General features: G+C 42.2%; 2 protein-coding genes across 4 annotated transcripts; one reads left to right on the top strand and one right to left on the bottom strand.

Annotated features, from left to right (window-relative positions):
* Nucleotides 1-331: 331 nt before the first annotated feature.
* On the bottom strand, nucleotides 332-9,789 carry LOC308315249 (eosinophil peroxidase-like). Of its 3 annotated transcripts, XR_013964009.1 has the most exons (15): nucleotides 9,735-9,789; nucleotides 9,393-9,470; nucleotides 9,093-9,180; nucleotides 8,182-8,366; nucleotides 7,863-7,995; nucleotides 7,610-7,739; nucleotides 6,205-6,411; nucleotides 5,422-5,773; nucleotides 4,882-5,042; nucleotides 4,462-4,720; nucleotides 3,894-4,064; nucleotides 2,974-3,211; nucleotides 2,238-2,437; nucleotides 1,446-2,129; nucleotides 332-1,037 (listed from the first exon to the last, which is right to left on the bottom strand). XR_013964009.1 is itself a non-coding variant. In XM_080763126.1 (14 exons), the coding sequence occupies exons 2-14, from the start codon at nucleotides 9,451-9,453 to the stop codon at nucleotides 2,101-2,103; spliced, it is 2,214 nt and encodes a 737-aa protein (XP_080619252.1). In that variant the 5' UTR covers nucleotides 9,454-9,470; nucleotides 9,735-9,789; the 3' UTR covers nucleotides 332-2,100. The 3 variants fall into 3 exon arrangements, 1 of the variants encoding a protein (XP_080619252.1); XM_080763126.1 differs by having other exon boundaries at nucleotides 332-2,129; XR_013964010.1 differs by lacking the exons at nucleotides 9,393-9,470; nucleotides 9,735-9,789 and having other exon boundaries at nucleotides 9,011-9,135.
* Nucleotides 9,790-16,463: 6,674 nt separating this feature from the next.
* On the top strand, nucleotides 16,464-21,151 carry LOC308315239 (keratin, type II cytoskeletal 8-like; the record flags this gene model as incomplete). Its single annotated transcript, XM_080763114.1, has 7 exons — nucleotides 16,464-16,923; nucleotides 19,344-19,552; nucleotides 19,913-19,973; nucleotides 20,056-20,151; nucleotides 20,410-20,574; nucleotides 20,665-20,790; nucleotides 20,927-21,151. Exons 1-7 carry the CDS (start codon nucleotides 16,513-16,515, stop codon nucleotides 21,149-21,151), a joined length of 1,293 nt encoding a protein of 430 aa, XP_080619240.1. The 5' UTR covers nucleotides 16,464-16,512.
* Nucleotides 21,152-21,645: the final 494 nt, after the last annotated feature.

Here is a 21,645-nt window from a genome sequence, read left to right as displayed (position 1 = left end):
ACACACAGATGTAAAGGGTGTTCAATAGCACTGATTTATGCAAAAAAGCTCAAAAACCTCAAACATTGAGTTTTTTATTTTTTATTGGTCATTTAAAATACACACACCTTATACAATGTATTCAGGGTTTTCTTTTTTGACCAAAAGGGAGTGTTTGGCAGAAGCCTCAGCTTATAGTGCCAGCCCTTTTAATATTCAAAATAGCTTTAGAAAGGAAAAATAGATACAACAGGTGGTTTCCTCCTGACAGCAACAATATTCACATAATATAATATAAAATATAAAACATTTAATTCCAATGCACAATATTCTATTACAGGTCTTGTTTGCTGCCACTTCCTAAAAGGTGTATGCCAGCACCATCTGCTGGCCTGTGGTTTAACGAAAAAGATAATCTTACAACAGATGATGATTAGTGTTTTCTCATTACTGATGCTTACATTTACACAAATTGGTCGAAGCCCTAACTCATACCCACACACCATTATTATCGATTATGAAAGCTTCAAAAAACTATGACAATATAAATTGTTGTATTTACATGTGTGGTCATAAATGAAAGCAATTATTCATTCCAGTTTCAGAAATAAATACCGGTACATCCAATAGCATAGTTACCATAGTATATGTAGAGATAACATATTTTCCATTAATTTGCCAACTGTAAGCTTTAAAAAGAGAAGATAAAGGACCACAATGAACCACAATGGAAACAAGAACTTTGTTGTGTTATCCTTGTCTGACTGAGTCTGTACCTCATCCTGTTTACATAAAGTATTCAATCAATCAATCAATAAATCCAAAAACACTCAACAATGCAGAAATTACTACAGTGCATTTATACAGTATAGAGCCTTTATCCATGGCGCTTTACAGAGATTGTGCATTACATTCACCCATTTGCACATTCATACACCGATGCCGGAGGAAACCATGCAAGGCACCAACCTGCACATCGGGAGCAATTATGTAGGGGTTCAGAGTCTTGCTCAAGGACACTTCGACACTAACTGCATGGGAGCTGCATGGGTTCAAACCTTAGAGTATATATGAATAGAGAAGGCACCCGGAGGAAACCCTGAGGCGAAATGGACATAGTGGCCGAATTTGTCATTGCAGCTCGAGCCAGTGCTGGTCCGTTGACTATCATTGCGCACGTTCATGTGTTTGAGGCCATGACACGTGAACGAATGTTTCATACGTGAACGCGCACAAACGGCACAATGATAGTCAACGGCAGCGCGTTCATGTGTTTGAGGCAAATCCATCCCAGAATGCACTCTGTTCCTACACGGAAGGAGGAGTGAAATCGCCTCATGCGCTTTTGAGCAACTTAATGCAAGTGGATGGAAGGAGAACTCGGGTGTCTTCTCTATTCATATATACTCTAAGGTTCAAACTGGGAACCTTGCGGTTTCTATCCGGTCACTCTACCCCTGAGCCACTACCGTCCCTAAGGAATTATTATAATGGATTAATAATGGAGGAATAATTAATTTAATTACTCAGCATTTAATGCAAATTAAGAGGCCGCAAGCCGCAAACACTTTTTTATAACATGACTCATACAAGAGTAAGAGTTAAATCAGTGCAAGAATAAACAGCAATAACAAAAACAATGGTAACCATTGAATGAGAGAGACTGTGTGATGATATGAACAATTCAGTGTCAGAAAATAACCCACATTAACTTTTACAGGTTCATTTGGGTCACTTTCAACACATCTGAATGACCAGAGAAGTAGCTGTCAGCTGTTAAGCCATTGCCTGTTTAGCTGTAAGAGAGTGAAACATATAGCTCTGCTCCTGGGTGGTGAAGGAGTGCACCACCACATCTCCTTTAAACTTAAGGTCCAGATTACCAGTATTCTTGTAGACAGTACAATGGTAATCAAATTAATATACATCTCAAACGTCCCGTATCACACAGATGATACCTGTTCTCGGTGTCATACAGTGAGTAGATGTCCTGCACATTGTAACATTGTAGAAGACTTTCCTGAAGGTGGTAGGTGTGCCTGCTTTGAGGAAGTTATTGCACAGAAAAAGCTACTATGATTGGTTTAGCCAGGGGACCCCCTTGCAACATGTGTAAGGACCTTACACACCCCCAGCGAAGCCGTTAGGACCTTGATTCACAGAGAAATCAGTGAGAAATCAGAAGAAAACTATTAGCATTTATCATCTTCAGTTAAAAAAAAAATGTATTTGTGCATTAGGAAACTCATTCACTATACCTTCCTTCCATGGACTGAGGTCGAAGGCAGGTATGTCTGCACACTTGGTGTAACCGGCCGACCCTCTGGGGCGGTACAGGAAGGGTTTGTCAGGAACCTCTGTGATGCCGGTGTTGTCACAGATAATGCGAGTGAGGGATGTATTCCGCAGGGACTTTCTCTGGTTTTCAGTGAAAACTCCTGGGTTCTCCCACCAATGTCTGAAATGTCATGAACCTTTTAAACCCATGTGAATGTACCAATGTGGCTAGAGGTGATGTCTGAAAACCAGAGGTTACCAAACTTTTCAGTTCAGGAACGAAAATGTAACTGTGGTTCTCCTTGGGACCCAAACGTATAAAAATACATTATGAATTAACCACTCAATCCCTATTTAATAATGCAATTAGCCGATCTACTACTTGAGCCAATAATTCAATGACCATTGACCGCTGCAGTAGGAGACCAAAATAAAACTATATAAAATAATAATATAAACTCCAAAACATCACTGATGAGCCTTCCTATTGATTTAGGTCTCCTATTAACTTCAATTACCTAGTCAAATTTTGGAGTATTGCCTCAAGAATGGGATAAAAACAAAAATCTCCAGTATAAGACATCACGTTCACAGTGTCAGTAATTGATAGAAGAAGAAAAATAAAAAGGTCCTGAGATTCCCAAGCCATTGTTTTGGAACCACTGAGTAAACCTGTATTTCATGTCTGCTATCAATGTAATTTCAGATACTGTTTACCTGTCTCCTTGACGAATGATCTGGAACTGTTTGGAGATGATGCAGGCAAACAAGGGCCCCGTTCTGCCACCAGGTACGAAGGGCTCGGACACTCCACCAAGCCACACATCAATGTTGTCAGGAGTGCCATAGAGGAACATAAGTTTTCTGGCCAACTCGTAGTTATTCAGTACTTCAGTCAGTTCTCTCAAATTTTGGGGCTGTGATAAACCACAATACTTGCGCCATTTGTTGTAGCCTGCAGAGAGAGAGAGACAGAGAGAGAGAGAGAGAGCAAACATTGAGGAATTGCAGCATTTGTGAAAATACTTTCTATCCTATATTAAAATTGGCTGTCCAGCAGGCCTCGGCCAGACAGTCACGTCATTATGACTCAGCCCTAACCATAAACAAACCCGATACGGAGTGGCTCTGTGTACATACACGCACGTGCAAATGTGTGTGTATGTCCGGTGTGCAACAGTTCAATTAATCGATTATACAAAAATATATATAATTTAATGCACTTAATGATGAATGAATAATGAATTTCTTTTTTGGGCATGTGAACGTTACAAGCTTAGGATGCAATGCGTTGTAATCTTATAAATCTGGTATTTTCTATATTTGTGCACATGCCGTTGACAAAAAAAAAGAAAATGTGTTTCACGATTATTCGATTAATCTGTAAAAGTAATAGAGCACCGAAGTCTGACATCACTTTCAGTAGAGGGCGCCAGTACACAGGTTCATGTATTTTTTTATTTGCATTGAAATCCCCATAGGGCAATTTTACTGACAGTGACGTCAGGACTTCGGTGCTCTAAAGAAAATAATCAATAGTGCAGCAATGCGTGCCTGCATGTTCGTGTCCACTACGCCTGTGCTATTATTCTGTACATGACGTGGAAGGTAGACAGTAGTGAAAAAGAAGGCTGTACCAGGAAGTCCATGGTCTCTGCCTCTCTGTAGGTTGAGAGAGGCCAGGTCAGATGCCAAGCGAGAGGAGAATTCAAAGAGTCGTTCCCTCATCTCGTCATGCAGCATATGGTCCTGTGTGTTCAGTTTGGCCTTGCGACCCACCAGTCCCCTCAGAATTGGGTCTACACCACCTATGGTGAACCAAAAGCAGTGTTGAGTTACCAAAAAATACATCGTATTGAGTTCTGGGATTCAATGTAGTTATTTAGTTCTTTTTAATATTTTTCATTGGTTAAATGTTTATAAAACACACACTCAAAAAAGGCAAATCTACAAGCTCACAATGTGTAACAATGTAATGCACTGTGAGCTTGTACTGTAGATTGTCTATTTTTTGTCTATTTTCTATTATCTTTTTTCTCAAAGAAAACATACAAAGCTGAAATATGGAGATATGTTTCTGCCCGACAGCAACACTATCAGTTTCACATCCAATTATGCACCTAAAACATTTTAAGCTAGTAATAATGTCGGACATGGGCATGGAATGGACATTTTGTGTAATTGGCCAGCCCTAGTCAGTCATACCTTCAAAGACAACTCTCCATGGTGTGAAAAATGCTTTGTGCAGCAGTAGGCTGGGGAAATCAGGATGCTCCTGGTATTGCTCATCGAGACGGAACATGTAGGGCTGAACAATCAGGTGGCCGAAGCGGTAGGCGGCTGTCGCAAATATGTTGGCGATGCTTGGGTCCACGTTTTCGTCATAGCCAGGGTAGGTAGAGAGTCTCTTATTGAAAAAATGTGGACCAACAATGTGTAACAAGTAGTCCCTATATGTGATGACCTGGTTGGAGAGAGTTTCACGTATTGAAATATCACTTCATCAATAATGGGATCATTGTTTTTGTTAGTGTATGCCAGTGGTATCCCAACCTTGGGGCCCACTTGCAATATTCTGACGGTAGGCCCCAGCCCACTGGTGTATGCCGTGGTCTGTTCCCTTACCTGATGGTATCCTCCCATGATCTTACGAGATTCCTGGTAAAGTCTTTCTCCATCCCAGTGAGGATTGAGGTTGGCCAGAGCCCGTGCTAGACGGTTGTGCTCACGCAACATCAGTGAGTGCAGGGCCAACAGTGCAATGTGTTCATTGGCACGACCATCACCTATGAGACAGCGAGGGAAGGTTGTGATTTAAACAATGGTGGCTGACCTTTTTTATTTTATTTATATATTGCAGTTAAACAGTTTTTGTTTTATAGATGTAGACTGGCTTTGCATTGCAGACGTTTCAGTTAATGCTCATGTTATGATTACAACATGAGCTTGTGGTAGGCAGGGGAGGGTGGAGTTGAGGGGGCAATAAAAAAGGATTTAGTGTAAGCAAGGATGGGTGGGGTGATGAGAGGCGGGATGATCTTATTGTACACAATTCTATACGAACACTGTAATGGAATGTTTTGTGACAGATCAAACTTAAAATGAAAAGAACATTGAAGAATATAAAATCAGCTTTGTTTTTAATTCCCCGGAAGCTTGACTCACCAGCACTGAAACAGGGCACCTCCTGAGCATCGATGACATTGGTCATACTCTGTCGCGTGGCACACACGTTGGTGGCCGTCATACTGAAAAGCATGAGCTCACGTCCGTTGTCGTCAAACTGGTCGTTGACCGTTAACAGGCCCTTGTCACTGGTGAGGTTGCGGAGACTGTGAGCTTTGGCATCGTCTGCGCCATAAACCATGCCCGCGTCGATGAAAGCTGTGATGGCGTTAATCTGCTGACGCATAGGCCTTCTGCCGAAGACTGTGTTGCCAGCGTCACAGGCTGGGGAAGAACGGACAAACGGGATGCACTTTGTACAGTGACTAAAGCGGGGATCTCTTCTGGGGATCTGTTTTAGGATGCCATGAGACAAGATAAGACCTTTATTGATCTACAGTATACTGGGGGAAGTCAGTCGCCAAAGGAAGCACAGCAGTTAATTTACAGATTATACTTCTGGTTCGGATTCTGGCTTTCTGAACTAGTTTGGAGAGCCATGACATCTGGGGGTGTACTGTGTGAGATCTGAGAAAAAGAAACCAGACTAACGAGTCAACGACCCATCAGAAGTTCGGAATGGCATACATCACCTCCCTTTCCGAAGAAATGGATCAGATGTAGGAAGTCTGCGGTTGGACATAACATAGCTGAATGTCTTAAACAGTAACGCATGGATGTGTTCAGTTAAATCCTGGCTGATAATGTAACTGTGAGTGAGGAAAATTTACTCAAAAGTGAGCACAAAAGTGAGTATGTATAGTTTGTATACAGTATACTGACCGAAATGGGGAAACAAGGCTCGGTGTGATCACAGGTCTTGTCACAGTCGATGCTGTCATTGAATGAACGGATGACAGGAGATGTAGGGGTTAAGGTCAGGTCGTGGTCAAGCCACTGGCCAAAGATGGTCACCAGGTGGGTGTAGACAGAATCCTCCTCCACGTCTTGATTGGCTGTGCGCAATACAAGGTTGGACACTTCCCTCACCTGAGTAGAGAGAACAATATCAGTTCAAGTAATCACTGTAAAAATCCAACTAGATGAACACTATAGATTTTACTGTGCATGACAGCCATTGCCAACACCCTAACTGATTATTACTTTTACCAACACTTTTACCAACACTAAAACATATAGTCATTACGTCACCATCGAAAACCAATTACACTCACTTACACCAATTACACACGCATTGGGTCCTTTAATCCACATCTTTATTACGTAATCATTGAGAGCTAGTTATACATATACTATGTACAGTATATGTATAAAACCAATGGTTTTCGATGGTGGTGACGTAATGACGATATGTTTTAGTGTCGGGAGGATTAAATGTAACGCTCCTATGTATACATGTATGTAATCTGGCACCACTGCCGTATCAGGCACAATTAGTCATTACGTCATTTGCTGGGACGGTGCATACTCATCAAAATTGGCGGGACGGCTGGGACGGTGCATACGGCGCAAAGTAACCACAGTATACCGCTATCAACTTTCAAATTACATATACATAGTATATGTATAACTAGCTCTCAATGATGACGTAATAAAGATGTCGATTAAAGGACCCAATATGCCAGCGTGTAATTGGTTTTCGATGGTGACGTAATGACGATATGTTTTAGTGTTTGGAGGATTAAAGGTAATGCTCCTATGTATACATGTATGTAATCTGGCAACACTGCCGTATCAGGCACAAGTAGTCATTACTGAGATTTGACAGTTTGTAGCGGTCGAAAGTACTTGCGCTCTCTGCTTGTGCACTAGTAGTGTCAGTGTGCAACAAGCAAGTATGCACTCGACAGAGTGCAGTTCTAGTTATATACAATTATTGTTACCCCCGTTTTCGCCGTAATTTAGTCGTTATGCCAATTAATTCCACCCCACATTTCTGTGTTGTCACTGCTGTTGTATCCTACTGACTCACCTGCCAATAAGGAGGCCCCACCAGGAGAACTACTCCCTGGCCAATTGTGTTTGCATAGACGCACGACACAGCTGAATGGCTAGTGGGCAGGGACTTTACCACCAGAGCACCTCTGTCACTTCTTTTTAACCATAAAGAAAATACTATACAATGGCCACAGCAGTTTTTTATTCTTACATTTCTTCTAAAACTACACTATAGTAAACTAAACTAAACTAACTGAACGTAACTACATTCAGTGTTGTATTCAGTTACCATGGGAAGAATGCGTCTATTGATTTGTCGTGTACGATCCCAGCCTTTGGGCAGAGAGACGCCATCCTGGTACTCCGCAGGGAGCCAGCGGGTGAAGGGTGTATTGGAAGACCCCAGATGTGGGTTATTCCTTTCAAGAAGAAAATAGACAGAAAATAGATTTTTATCTCTGAATCTACATTGTTGAAAATATTTGAATAACAGCAAAGGTAAGGATTCCAGATTTTCTAGCTACCTCTTATAGCTACCTCACCTGTTGTTGCAGACATTAGTTGGTGTTCGAAACCCGTTCACATTGGGAGTGGTTCTGCAAGGAGGAGGACGCGCCCTGGCAGAGCAGCCAGTCAAGTCACGGATGAGTCTCAGGTCCTTCTCAGAGATCAGATCTAAGGCAGAGATGCAAAGGGTCAACCACCAGTATACAGTATTTTTCAATAGGGCTACAACTATTGATGATCTTCGTAGCGATTATTCTATCGATTGCTTTTTTGATTAATTGAATAATCGAGAAGTGGGGGCGATACATTCTGTCTGATATTTATGAGAAATGCAAACTACAGAGGAAAACCAACCTGTGGTGTTGATGGATCTCTTTTGAATGTGGCGGGCTGTAAGAGACCTCTTCTGGATCAGTTTGATGGTAGCGTCCATATAGTCAGCAGAACGCACCGCTGTGCGGGTCGCTCCAGCAGGCTGCCTCAGCAGTCGTACAACATCTGCATGGTTAGCTGCATTCCTCCGGACGCGGGCTATGCTTCTGTGTTGGACATGAGAGTAGAGACTTAAGATAAGAACACAGAAGAATTCAGGCCTTGGTCATCATGTTATGCTTTGGGGCATTGTCTACTTTTTGCACCTTACTTGTATGCGTAGGGGCCTGCTCCTTTTTATGCTATATCTCTTAACTCAGTGGTTTCCACCAGTGGTCCTTGAGGTGGTCCAGGTGGTCCCCAGGCCAGCTGAAATGTTGGTAACCAAATGGACTCTTATAGATCTCCAAATGGACCCTTGTGGGTCCATTTGGTTTCATTTTACGCTCTCAAGAGATAAATTATTGTTAAGCATAGAGTATCACTTAATTTACAAGAATTCTTGTTTTGATCAAAGTTTGCCTGTTATCTCTCCTATAGTACCAACATCAACACAGCATGGAATTGTGGGCAAAAGAATATTCTAAGTTTTGGGTCTGAGAGGCTAAATCTCATCATCTCATGGTCCGTGGCTCAAATGCCAAATGAGTAATGGGCCTCCACCTTGATATGAAAAGGGTTGAAAACCACAGCCTTAAACGGTTTTTTTCCTATGTTCTTCTCCAACACAGTCTCGCCCCCAGCCCCCTTTTCCTGCCTACTACTAAATGATTGAGATTGCAAAAAACAAACAAACAAACATTTGACCCACTTCTTTTCCGCTGTAAACTTGTGATGTGACAAGTTTTATTCTGATTCCTTTCACCTTCACGACAAGTTGTTGGTATACTCACTCTCTCCTGGAGTATTCATAATCATTATCCACTTTGATTTTAGCTTCATTCACAACATTTTCGATGAGACCACTGGGCAAAATCAGTTCTGAGGACAAAAACAGATTTTCAGATTTTGATTTTGATTTAGTCAGTTCTACAGTATGTCTTTATTGTAATTTATAATTAATTATTATTGACAAGACACATTCATTATTATGATTAATAATAATAATAACATTATTACAATTTGAATTAAACAATGCGATTATGATTCCTACAAATTCTAATAAAAAATACAGTGTCAAAGATAGCACTCACCAGCATTGACTTGGCTCTGAAGAACCAGACCAACAGCCAGCAGGAACAGAAATCCATTCATCACTGCAAAATGTTATTCTGAAATAATAATATAATAATACATAGGCTACAGATTGGACACATCAAATTAACTTGTTCCATATAGCTTCTTAGTATCTTTCAAAACATGCATTTTTATCATTAACACAATTACAGAGTTAAATTAACACTCTTTTACTGTGTTACAAATAAAATAAACACTCTAAAGACACATTTCTTCAGCAGAACATAAATAAAAGAAATTAGCACAAGATATAAAGTGGTCAAAGAAAATGTTTCAAATTGAACCCATGTCTCCTGTACCTGCAATGCCCTGCCAGCTGTTCAATAAAGATCCAAAACAAAGTGTAGCTTATTTCAGGTACTCACCGTCGATCATTTATATATGAGGGAGACTCCCAAATGTGACGGCTGAAGGAAAACCTTATAGTTCCTCCTCCCTCATTCTTCCACCCACGCACCTGTCTCCACCCTGTCATTATAGCATCCTTCTTTTAGTGGAATCTATACAGTATACAGTATATTTTAACTAAATTAAAACAAATGTTTTATTTCTTTTCATAAAGGCCCTAATTTTCTCCCATTGGCTGCCTTTTATTTCCTCCAATGCATGGCTTTTGAAGATTACGTCATAATATGGCAGCCACGTCTATGGGATTTGTAATGTTTATTTAGAGAACTTATGACATAATTTTTTTGCCAGCCAAGTCTACGCATGGACTTTGAGGATATTACAATGTTTGTTTAGAGTACTTTTGATGTAAATCGTTGGCCAGACAAGTCTATGGACTTTAATAATTTTTTTAGGTTAGGGCACTAAATGACAACGCAAGACATCATGTGGCCGATAAAGTGGGTGCCAGTGCCCCTCACTTCACTTGGTGATTTATTATGTTTAGCCTATAGTTGCGCTGTTTTATCCGCTAAGAAAGGCAAATCATAATCTCTCTAATCATAATGTCACACAACAATTTGTCAACAAAATGATACAGAGTGGAATCACAGATAATGCATACCATTATGCAGATCATTGAAACTCAGTACCATTTCAGCCTTTTGACCCAGCCTAGGGTCCACAGCAGAATGTTCAGCCTACAGTAGGCCTATGCCCAAAATAGAGATGCGGTAACAAGAGGTGCGGTAACAACTCAATAAAAAAATACACTTGATTAATTTAAAACAACAAATATGTAAAATGTAGAAAATGTGACCATAATGACCATAATGTCCAGAGCTTCATGGTTGGGAAAAACGTTTTCCAATAGCAATGTTTGTTTGTGTAACCAGTGGAAAAAAACAAAACAACAAGTTCCACATAGGGCAGTAAACTAAAAACTAAAATAAAAATCACCAGCATTCACCATGAGTCATGAGGAGTCTAGACACAGTTTGCCGCTGCACTCATGGTGAACGGGAGGAGTAGGATGGACATGCTATGTCCTGCTAGCCTGGAAACCAGACGAATCTGCCACAAAAAATAATAATAATTATCCCTGGCACAACTACATTTCACTCACCCCAGAGTTGTCGGTGACCAATTAGAGCACACTATTCAAAGTGAGACTTTTTTGCTGTGACGTTTTAATCCGTTTGTAACCTCCACTTGGATATAAATCTTCCAGACCGATGTTCCAGACTAATATCTACACACTACGCAGTGATATTAATCTGGCCATTAACGTCCTGCCAGTGGGGGCTCCAATGAGCCAGTATATAGGTACAACAGCAGTTCATTGACATAAAGAAACATGCATTATTGTTGTCCAACATGACACACATAAACTATCATGCTTAAATTCATGGTATGTGTTCCTCAATATCAAACATGTGGTTATCTGTTGGTTAATATTGACATAGTCTTTGCCACTATGGTTTCTGTGAGTAATAGCAGCAGAAACAACAACTTACTTTAACAATTAATTTCAGCTCGCATCACTTTGTTGACTCAGAAGGGTAAAACCATTTTCAGAACAGAAAACAATGTCTGACAGCCAGAACTGCTGCCTTGCCATTAATATTGCTGACCACCATAACAATGTTAATACGTCTATTCCTGTTCTGAACATTAAAATTGGAGAACCAAAAGACTACTAGCTGTTTTCAGTAGGCTATTACTGTATGCAATGCATATTGTGCAACATACCACTCAACTGAGCAATGACATTGTTAAGACAATTGCGACAAATTAATTTGCGTAACTAATATTATGTATTTAAATGTGGTTAGGTGAGATCTAGCATAATGCCTGAAACGTGTATGGGCAGTGTATGAACATTTGTGTCACGGCACGCTTCCTGATTTCACCCACGCTGGGCGAGACAGCTCTCAGAGTGTCTAGAGGTGGAATCAGCGTCCAAGGACATTATGTTGATGCTTTGCAGATCGGTTTACAGGGGTTCCTGAGGGGCTTCCAGGGAATACCCAACTAAATTAATATAGCATAAAAATCTGTCAAACACATACGTTGAAAACACAACACAAATCCTGTATGGGGGTCCCTGACACGGCTACTGTATGTATTTGGGGGTCTTTAACATGAAAAGATCTGAGAAATACTGGTTTAGATTCAGACTGTGGATTGACTGCACCATGACTTGAATTTCAGATAAAAGTTTGTCTAATGGCGAAATAAGCAACTATAGCCTACTATATACTGTATACACAACATAAGCAGTAAGACGCCCAAGGGCGAGAACTGGCCATATATATGGAGCGTGTCTTGAGTGTACAGGGTGTGATGAGGTCAGATCAACATATGGAATGTCAGGAACAGGTCAGTTCCATATGGAGATCTAAGGATGGCAGCGGCGGTGTCTTGAGTGTACAGGGCTTGATGAGGGCCCAGGTAGGGCCGGGCCTTCATTTTTTCAGGCCTTTTGAGAACTCTATTTTTTTCCGGCTGCAAGGCGAAACCTATAGTCATAGTCATGTCACAAGACCTTTTTTATTGCGACCTTTGGTCAGCAAGAGAATAAAAACATGATGTATAAAATAGAAGTGTAGTAAGAAATAAATACAATTCAATTTTTTTAAATTAGGGAAAGGCCTTTCGAATACCTGTGAAGCTCCCAACGATTCCTGAACGAGGGAGCATGTTTGGTGCCATCTACTGTTCAGGCTAGAATATTGCATTAGCCTCTGCTCACTTCAGTATAGTCTAGGATGGCTCCCATCTTTCATTTTGCTTGGCCTAGTTAAAAGACATTATGGTCTGGTTCCCAAATACTTGCTTTATTAAGTATCCAGACAGAGTGAGGGATGCATGGTGACGGTGCAGACATGCAGACCTGTACTCAACCAGGGGGAGTTCATTTGATCTTGTTCCCCAGGTTCAGGATACTTAAGGGTAAAAATATGTTTTATTACACAGCCGCTACTCAGTGGATCTGAATCCCTGAATTTGCAAGGTTAAATCATGGCTTCGTTCATGGCCTTTTCACTAAAATAAGTGTTAAATCTCCCCATCTCCAGCCCTTTAATTAAAATACATTTTCATCTCAGGATAGATCATTTTATCCAGTCAGAAGCCACACAATATTACACAGGGTAAACAAGTGAAATTGGAAGTGGTGACACAAAGGAACGAGCAGACGAATGGAACTGGAACTTATAGTGGAACTGGGTCACTATAAAATTTAAGCTGATAAATGGGTACTCTCTCCCGATTGGCTGAGAATTTGCAACCCACCTCAAAATTTATTTTCTGTTTATTAAAGAGCTGGAGAGACAGGGAGAACCCTGTTGCTGAACAAACACTATAGGGAGTAAGCTGAGCCGGAGTGGATCCACCAAATATCATGATTTGTAAAAACAAAACAACAGAACATCTACATTGTTTGGTTGCATGTAAACGTAACTTGTCTAGAATATAAAAGTAGTTCAAACAGGTTGAAGTTTTGTGTATATGAATATCGTAATGAATGACGTTTGAGAAAGCAGTTAATTATCTGAGGCATAATGGTCAACTGTAAAACAACATTACTATAACCTACAAGTCTTTTCCTGAATGATAGTTAAATGACATTGAATTGAAGCATTTAAAAGAATAGACAACACAATTGACCTATAGCTAAGCCCCTCCCCAAACTGCTATGTTCACAACGCAGCGTGACTTGTCCCTACTCCCTACTTATATATTTTTTTAATTATCTCGTCTGGACAAGATATTATCTCGTCCAGACAAGATATTATGATGGCCGGATGAGATATTATCTTGTACAATAATATTATCTTGTCCAGACGAGATATTATCTTGTCCGGACGAAATCATTTATTTTTCTTGGCCACCATGGCCACTCAGGGGATCCGTATAAATCACAGCAGCAATAGGGGGAAAAAAACGGTCCAAAAATGGCATAAACATTAGAGACACATGGCTGTAAAATAACGTGTCAAACAACATAAAAGCCTTTTTAGCCTAGAACGTAGTGATTGTAGATGAAGGAAAGTATAGTAAAATTGTCCACAAAGGGCATGTCTCTGTTCCCACAGTGTCTTATAAAGTCAGATGTGTAGCTGTCGTAGGCAGCTGAACTTGAATGTCCCCAAAACGAGGAGGGGTGGGAGATGATGCATTGCTTGCCAGGTTGAAGTAGGCTGTCTACAAAGCAAGTGTCTCTGTTTGCTGCACGTTGATGTTGGTGCCAGGGAAGGAATTTCATGCGGACCATTTCTGCCATATGCCCCCTCACTTTGGTCTTCTGCCTTTCACAAAATGATATGTCCTGACTCCTGAGTGGCCTTGCCCCAGCTGATCTCACCAAGCTAATAGAAACTATAATAGCCATTGTACCCGTTATCATGATACTTGGAGGCTATCAGACATCAGTGATTTCCATACATGGGCATAAAATGGCCACAGACAGACAGATATTCAAGATTTTCAAGTACACACACACACACACACACACACACACACACACACACACACACACACACACACACACACACACACACACACACACACACACACACACACACACACACACACACACACACACACACACACACACACACACACACACACACACACACACACACACACACACACACACACACACACACACACACACACACACACACACACACACACGGTCTGATGGGTACAGTATAGTTTCAAGCACGCACACAGGCTCTCCCCTACAGAGCCACGGCATCAAAACAGGAGCTTGTTTCAAATTCAGCAACCTGGTGTGATGTCATGTCAGTCCCTGCGACTTAGTTTCCACCTGACCTAGTTCAAATGTACTGTACCTGCATGTGTTTAACAATGCACAAGTTCAAAGTTAGGCTACGAAACGGTGTACAGTAAGTCAAACATGCATTGTGCTCTAAGTCAAGTGAATTATTTAATTCTCCATAGGTTAACGTGCCGTGATTTTTGCAAATCTGAAAGTGCTACAGGATTGTAAAAACAGAATAATAAAGGCAAGACACAAACGAAAAAACATTCGGCAACAACAAGACCCTTCTTGGGGAAAGTAGATTAAAAACTAATTGAGGCATGGAGTAAAAGGGCAAGGCTTGGGAAAAAAGGCTAAGCAAAGGCTTTGTTAAAAAGGTATGTTTTGAGTCCACTTTTAAAAGCATCGGTAGATTGTGGAGCTCTCAAATGGTCAGTGAGGGCATTCCACAGGTGTGGAGTAGAATGCCTGGTCTCCCATGGTGCCGAGCTTATAGTCATGGGGACACGGAGAAGGTTCAAGGTCATATGCATTCATAACTTTTTTGTATTTAATCATTGTGGATACAAAGCGGTTTTGGTGGAGGACATTCAAATCTTGTTTCACACATATTGTATGCATCTGCATGTGTAGAGTACGTGTGCAACACTTTTGAGGAAGCCTTTTAGTTGTATTCTCTGCATGGCCTTTGCATGGTTTGCATGGCCTGCTTTCTAGACATTTCCACAAAGCAAGGACATACGTTTTCTACTATAATGAGACAATCATTATTTCCTACAAATGATCAAACTACTTCCTTGCAAATGAGACAGGGAGTGTGACTGTGAGTGCTAATGCAACTATTAGCCAAGTTGTAAGGAGAGTGGACTATTGAACAGAAAGAACAGAGAGGTGTTTGTTCCATCAACAGAGCTAGTGTCTGCTCTGCTCTACTCTGTATTTCACATTTTGCCTGTGTGTGTGTGTTCATGTGTGGGACTAAACCAAATTATAAAACAGCAAAGGGAAAACTATCTGACACATTGGAAAGAAGCAACACAAAAGCAGAGTAAACTAGAATGCTATCTGGCCCTAAACAGAGAATACACAGTGGCAGAATACCTGAGCACCGTGACCGACCCAAAACAAAGAAAAATCTTAACTAGGTACAGACTCAGTGAGCACAGTCTCGCGATCGAGAAAGGCCGTCATAGGCAGACCTGTATCCCGAGAGAAGACAGACTATGCACCCACTGCACACTAAATGAAGTGGAAACCGAGCTACACTTCCTAACCATCTGTCCATTGTACCAAGACATCAGAGACACATACTTCCCACAGATTACAACCACACACGGAGATTTTGAAAACATGACCAATGACAAATAAAACTCCCATATCTGCTGGGCGAAGTACAACAATGTGCAAACACAGCAGCAAGATTTGTGAGTTGCTGTGATAGGAGAAGGATATCAAATGGAACACAACCACCCTAAAGACTAATCATTGTGTATATTCCACACAGACACACACAGACAGACAGACAGTCCATGGTAGATTTCCACCAGAAGTTGAACTGATGGTGTATTTTTTGCTACATTATGAGCCATCCTGACCCGTCAGGTCGTCTGGGACAGCTCTGCACACACGACACAACATTGAAAATGACCTGCCTCTGTACCTGCAAGCCAGCCTGCCGGGGTGGAGGCGGGGCCAGGTAGATGGAGGGAGGAGAAGGGGTAGGGGGCTGGGAGGAGGATACCAGCACCTCCTCTTCAAGAGCCAGATAAAAAGCCCTCAGTGGACAGGGAGACAGTAATCAGAAGGGACTAGACTTTTCTCTCAGTGAGCACACCGGTCTGTCTCTCTCCTTCCTTCATTTTCTTCTCCTCAGAACCTCAGAGGAAACAGAACCAGCCATGAGTGTCAGAACCTCATATAACCCTCTGAGCAGCAGCGGTGGATTTAATGGTGGTGGCCAGAAGAAGAGCTTCTCCAGCTTCTCCGCTGCACCTGGCTTTGGTGGCCGCAGCCGAATGTCCACCATGAGCACCCGGCGGAGCACGAGTGGCGGCTTTGGTGGCGGCGGCTTCAGCGGAGGCTCGACATACAGCTACGGCAACGGAAGCGCCATGGGTGGAGGAGGTATGATGGGAATGATGGGAAGCTTCGGTGGCTCCGTGGTCGCCCCCATCCAACCTGTCACTGTGAACCACAGCCTGCTTTCCCCCATGCACGTCAAGATTGACCCCGCCATCCAGTCTGTCCGGACCCTGGAGAAGGACCAGATCAAGTCCCTCAACAACAGATTTGCCTCCTTCATTGACAAGGTCAGTGCACCTGTCTGCTCCCTTTCTGAGATGCCTCCTTTGTGCAAAAACAAATATAAAAGCTGTTTTATGTTGCCTCTTGAAGAGACATAAATGAAAACTGAATTACCATCTAATTTAAAGATCATGCATGAATAGTTTCAAATGTGGGCATGGGCTCATTAAATAATAACACATCTGATCTTAAACCTGATATCCTACACAGCCCAAGCACTGGAGCAGAACGAAACAAATACATACATGTCCCTGCACACTGCTGCGTTTTTCTGATTTTTAGCAGCGTTTTCTGCCGGTTTTCTGACAATCGTGTGCGTCCAGACTGCAAGGATCTGCAGAGTGGAATGTGCCTAAATAAATACAGTACAGTAAAGCCTTACTTGAACTCATTGTGTCAGACAGCTGGTCACTATGTTACCAGCTGAAAGCAGATAAGTGCTTCAGTAGTTCCCTGTGAGTGTAATAGGCCCCTTGGAAGCTAGCTTTGTGCCGAGTGAGAGAGTAGGTAACTCTATCCCTGACGTATCCAGTGACTGCTGGCTCGCTCTTTGCGAGGAGAAGGAAGGAGGAGATCGGGTTTGCATCTGTTGCCACGGCAGCAGGGACTCACAAGCTGATTCTGATGGTGCTGCCACCAAAGTGGGTCCCACCAGCAAAGAATGACACATTGTATTCATGTTAACATAGTGCAGAAAAAACTGCAGCAACTTCCCAGCCCAAGGTCCTGGGAGAGAGGTCAGCAAACATGTTTTGTCACCATCCAAGACACTGGTCACTGGTTACTGGTTTTATTATTAGCAATTCAGCTTCTTTTTTTTCTTTTTTGCCTTCAACATAGTTATGGCATCCTCAAACCATAGTTTCGAACTAATGTTACCTTGATAACCCATCAATATATTCTAAATTAGGAAAAAGTGCTCCACAGAGAACAGGTCTCCGTTAGGCCAGGTAGGTTATTGACTGTACTGTAGGCCTGCAATGTTCAGAATTCAGTCATTAGACTGCTGAGTGGATTCGCTGCATTCATGATTTGAGGCATTTAGCACGCACAATCCCTAAGGAAGTTCTGCAATTCAGTTTCACACTGATTGGTCCAGTTATAGGTCAAAATTGACCTGTTATATCGCCACCATGAGGCTGATTTGAATAATGTAGGGTGGCATTTCTTCTTTGCCCAAGTGAGCATGTGCATGCAAATCGCTCATGATGAGGCTTTTTTTTTTAAACGAGCCACCCCTGCAAACTTTGGGAGCCAATCTTAGCCAAATATGAAGGTGAACATGATCCTGTGTACCGATTTGCGTGAAATTGGCCTCCTGGTGGCGCTATAACGGGCCAATGTGAAACATTCAGGGCAGAGGTTCTGCTCTGGCATCCAGGGAGTGTGTGTGCACAGTTTTACAATGATCGCACGAACAGTGGCAGAGATTAGCTGTTCACAGATAGGACGGACGGACGAACGGACGGAGACAATTATGTACTTGCCACATCATAGACAATAAACTTCAGGGACCTTATCACAGTATAAGTACTAACCTTAACACCTAGTTATACCAATGGCACTAAAGGTTCCTATAAGAGTCACATTCAAATCCATTTAGCAGCCGAGAGCACCTTTGGCTTGTTGAGAAAAGGTGAGGTTGACCTCATTGCTAATATGGATGATGTTATGATTAATGAACACGCCTGTGTAGTATGCCCACAATGTCTTAAGTGACTCTTTGTCGGCAAATTCATCATAATGACACTGTATCTAAAAGCCCCACTGGCAGGCCCTAGACCCAAAGGGGTCCATTCTTAGACACGTGGCCCAAGCGTGGCAGTATGGGAAAGGCCGTGGGACGAGTGTAGCCTAGCCCTAGTTCAACACCAACTCAGGACTGCTGTATGGCAGCTTTCCACTCCCTCCTGTCTAGCATCAGGGACTTCAGCTTTGCAGTGTCATACCGCAGTGTGTCATCATGAGTGTACTGTACGTGGTGAGCCTCTTTCCCCTTCTAGCTGCACCTTGGGTTGGCTCACGCTGAGTCAGCTTACTTGCTACCATTTTCGGGTGCCCGACACAGTGCCCTGACAGCCTCATCCTTCTCTCTCTGGCTTTGCCGGTGTCCCACGGGAGGCCTCCGTAGAGGTCTATGTTTCTGATGTGGTCTGCCTATGTTACATCAAGTGGCATTCATAGCCATTCGTGGAACGGAAAATATGAAATGCTAAACACAAAACACAAACCCATTACCTTAGTAAGCATTGTATCCAATATTAAAATTGGCTTTTGGGAGTGCCGGCGTACGCCACATCAGTATGATGTCAAAACCAGGGCGCTCTGAAATCTGAGCAAATTCTCATACCATAATTTCCTAAACACTACCCTATGAGTACAACATATATTTATTATTATTTATGACATAATTTCCTGCATACAGGTGCGCTTCCTGGAGCAGCAGAACAAGATGCTGGAGACCAAATGGAGCTTCATGCAGGACGAGACCACCCCGCACTCAAACATTGACGCTATGTTCGAGGCTTACATCACCAACCTGCGCAGACAGCTGGACGGGCTGGGCAACGAGAAGGTCAAGCTGGAGTCAGAGCTGAAGAACATGCAGGGATTAGTGGAGGACTTCAAGAACAAGTAAGTTAAGATAAAAGAAATCAGCTCAAATTATCCAGAACAGTGGTTCCCAAACTTTTCTCTATCAGGGCCCACTTGAAAAGCTTTAGTGTCCCATAGACTGTAAAAAGAATATGGACAAAGCGAGCCCCATTGGTCGACTCTTAAACGCAGTCGACTGTAAACCAGCGACTGTAATAAAATCAAGTGTAAAGTCAGATTAAAAACCCATTCGCTTGAATAGATAATTATTGCTTCTGCAGCTAGCAGGGGAGAAATCATGGGGTAAATAGAAAAACCAGTCATGTGAACTGTCACTTCCTATATGGTTTCAATTTAAAATCTGGATGCTTGCCATCTGGTTTTCGCCCGCTTTTTCAGATATGAGGATGAAATCAACAAGCGCGCTGCTACGGAAAACGAATTCGTACTACTAAAGAAGGTGAGCAATGTTCATCCCAAACAGAGAATACCAAAGCTATACAATGGAGCCACCAATTAAACAATCTGCGCTCTTCTTCCAGGATGTGGACTGTGTTTATATGAACAAGATTGAGCTGGAGACCAAGGTCGACGGTCTTCAGGATGAGATCAACTTCCTCAGGAGTGCATATGAGGCGGTGAGGCTTCACTCTGTGCTCTTGCTTTCTGAACATGGTTATTCGATTCAACAGACCTAATAATAAGCGTTAAAAAAAGTAATATTTAATGGCACTGGAGAGCACAAAAACATCAAAGCTATTTACAGAACCAGTTCAGTTATCTTTTCCACTACGTCATTCTATAGTCAGGACCATAAAATGGAAATAAGATTTGTGTATGCATTTTTTGCAGAAAAAAAAGGTCAGTCAATCACTATGCTAATCTTTTTTTTCCAGGAACTGATTGAGCTCCAGGGACAGATCAAGGAGACCTCAGTTGTTGTGTCGATGGACAACAGCCGCAGCTTGGACATGGACGCTATTGTGGCTGAAGTACGTGCTCAGTACGAGACCATCGCCAACAGCAGTCGTGCTGAGGCCGAGACGTGGTATCAGCAAAAGGTAGAGATTTAACAATAAACTGATGAGGAAGGTGTAACGCAGAGTGGAATGAGTCAGGAATATCAGTAAAAATGTGTTTTCTTCTTCCAGTTCCAGCTGATGAAGAGCTCAGCCAACCAGCATGGAGAGGACCTTCGCAACACCAAGTCTGAGATCGCTGAACTCAACCGCATGATCTCTCGCCTCCATAATGAGATTGAGACTGTCAAGAGACAGGTAGACTACCTTCAGACCCACCACAGCAATTCATGGAACTTTGCAACATGATAAACTAGGACTTTAGCTAGGAGTCGGACAAGTCCATCTTATCATCATTCTTATCATGCATACCACTTTCTTTTCAACATTCCAGCGTGCCAACCTAGAGGGCCAGAACGCAGAGTCTGAGGAGCGTGGTGAAATGACTGTGGCGGATGCTAAGGGCCGCATCAAGGACCTGGACGAGGCTCTGCAGAGAGCCAAGCAGGACATGGCCCGCCAGGTGCGCGAGTACCAGGAGCTGATGAACGTCAAGCTGGCCCTGGACATTGAGATCGCTACCTACAAGAAACTTCTGGAAGGAGAGGAGGATAGGTAGGTTTAGGTTTGTCGAGAGGGAACAAACTCAGGCAGTCAATGCCAAAGGTAAAATAGATTAAAAGGATACATATATATTATGACTAATGTTCACATCTCTCAACAGAATTTCTTCTGGGGGTGGAAATGCAACCATCCACATCCAGAGTGGTGGGGGTGGTAAGTACGCAACTACACCTTATCAGTCTGTGGACGTTACAGAACCATGGGGTGCAAACTCTACCCTCGCCAACACCCCTTGTTCCACAGCTCTCCATTCCTGAGACATAATGAGACATACAAATCAAATGAGCTATTTGACCCAAAAGTTAAAAGTCACTTTGGGGCAGCCTACTGAAAGTCACATAAAAATCTGAAAATCTGATATTAACCTGACCTGCATTATGACCTTTATCAATGCAAAAGTTATTCATCCCTTCCGGGCAGGCTATTGATAGTTAACACCAAGTTAAAATGAAAATATGCACATCTGTTCTTAAGTTATTTTGTTCACAA

The sequence above is a fragment of the Protomyctophum bolini genome (genome assembly GCF_963924005.1).
Source record: "Protomyctophum bolini genome assembly, chromosome: 5".
Lineage (NCBI taxonomy): Eukaryota > Metazoa > Chordata > Actinopteri > Myctophiformes > Myctophidae > Protomyctophum > Protomyctophum bolini.
Note: the sequence above shows the minus strand (reverse complement) of the source record. Positions and strands in the feature narration are given on the sequence as shown.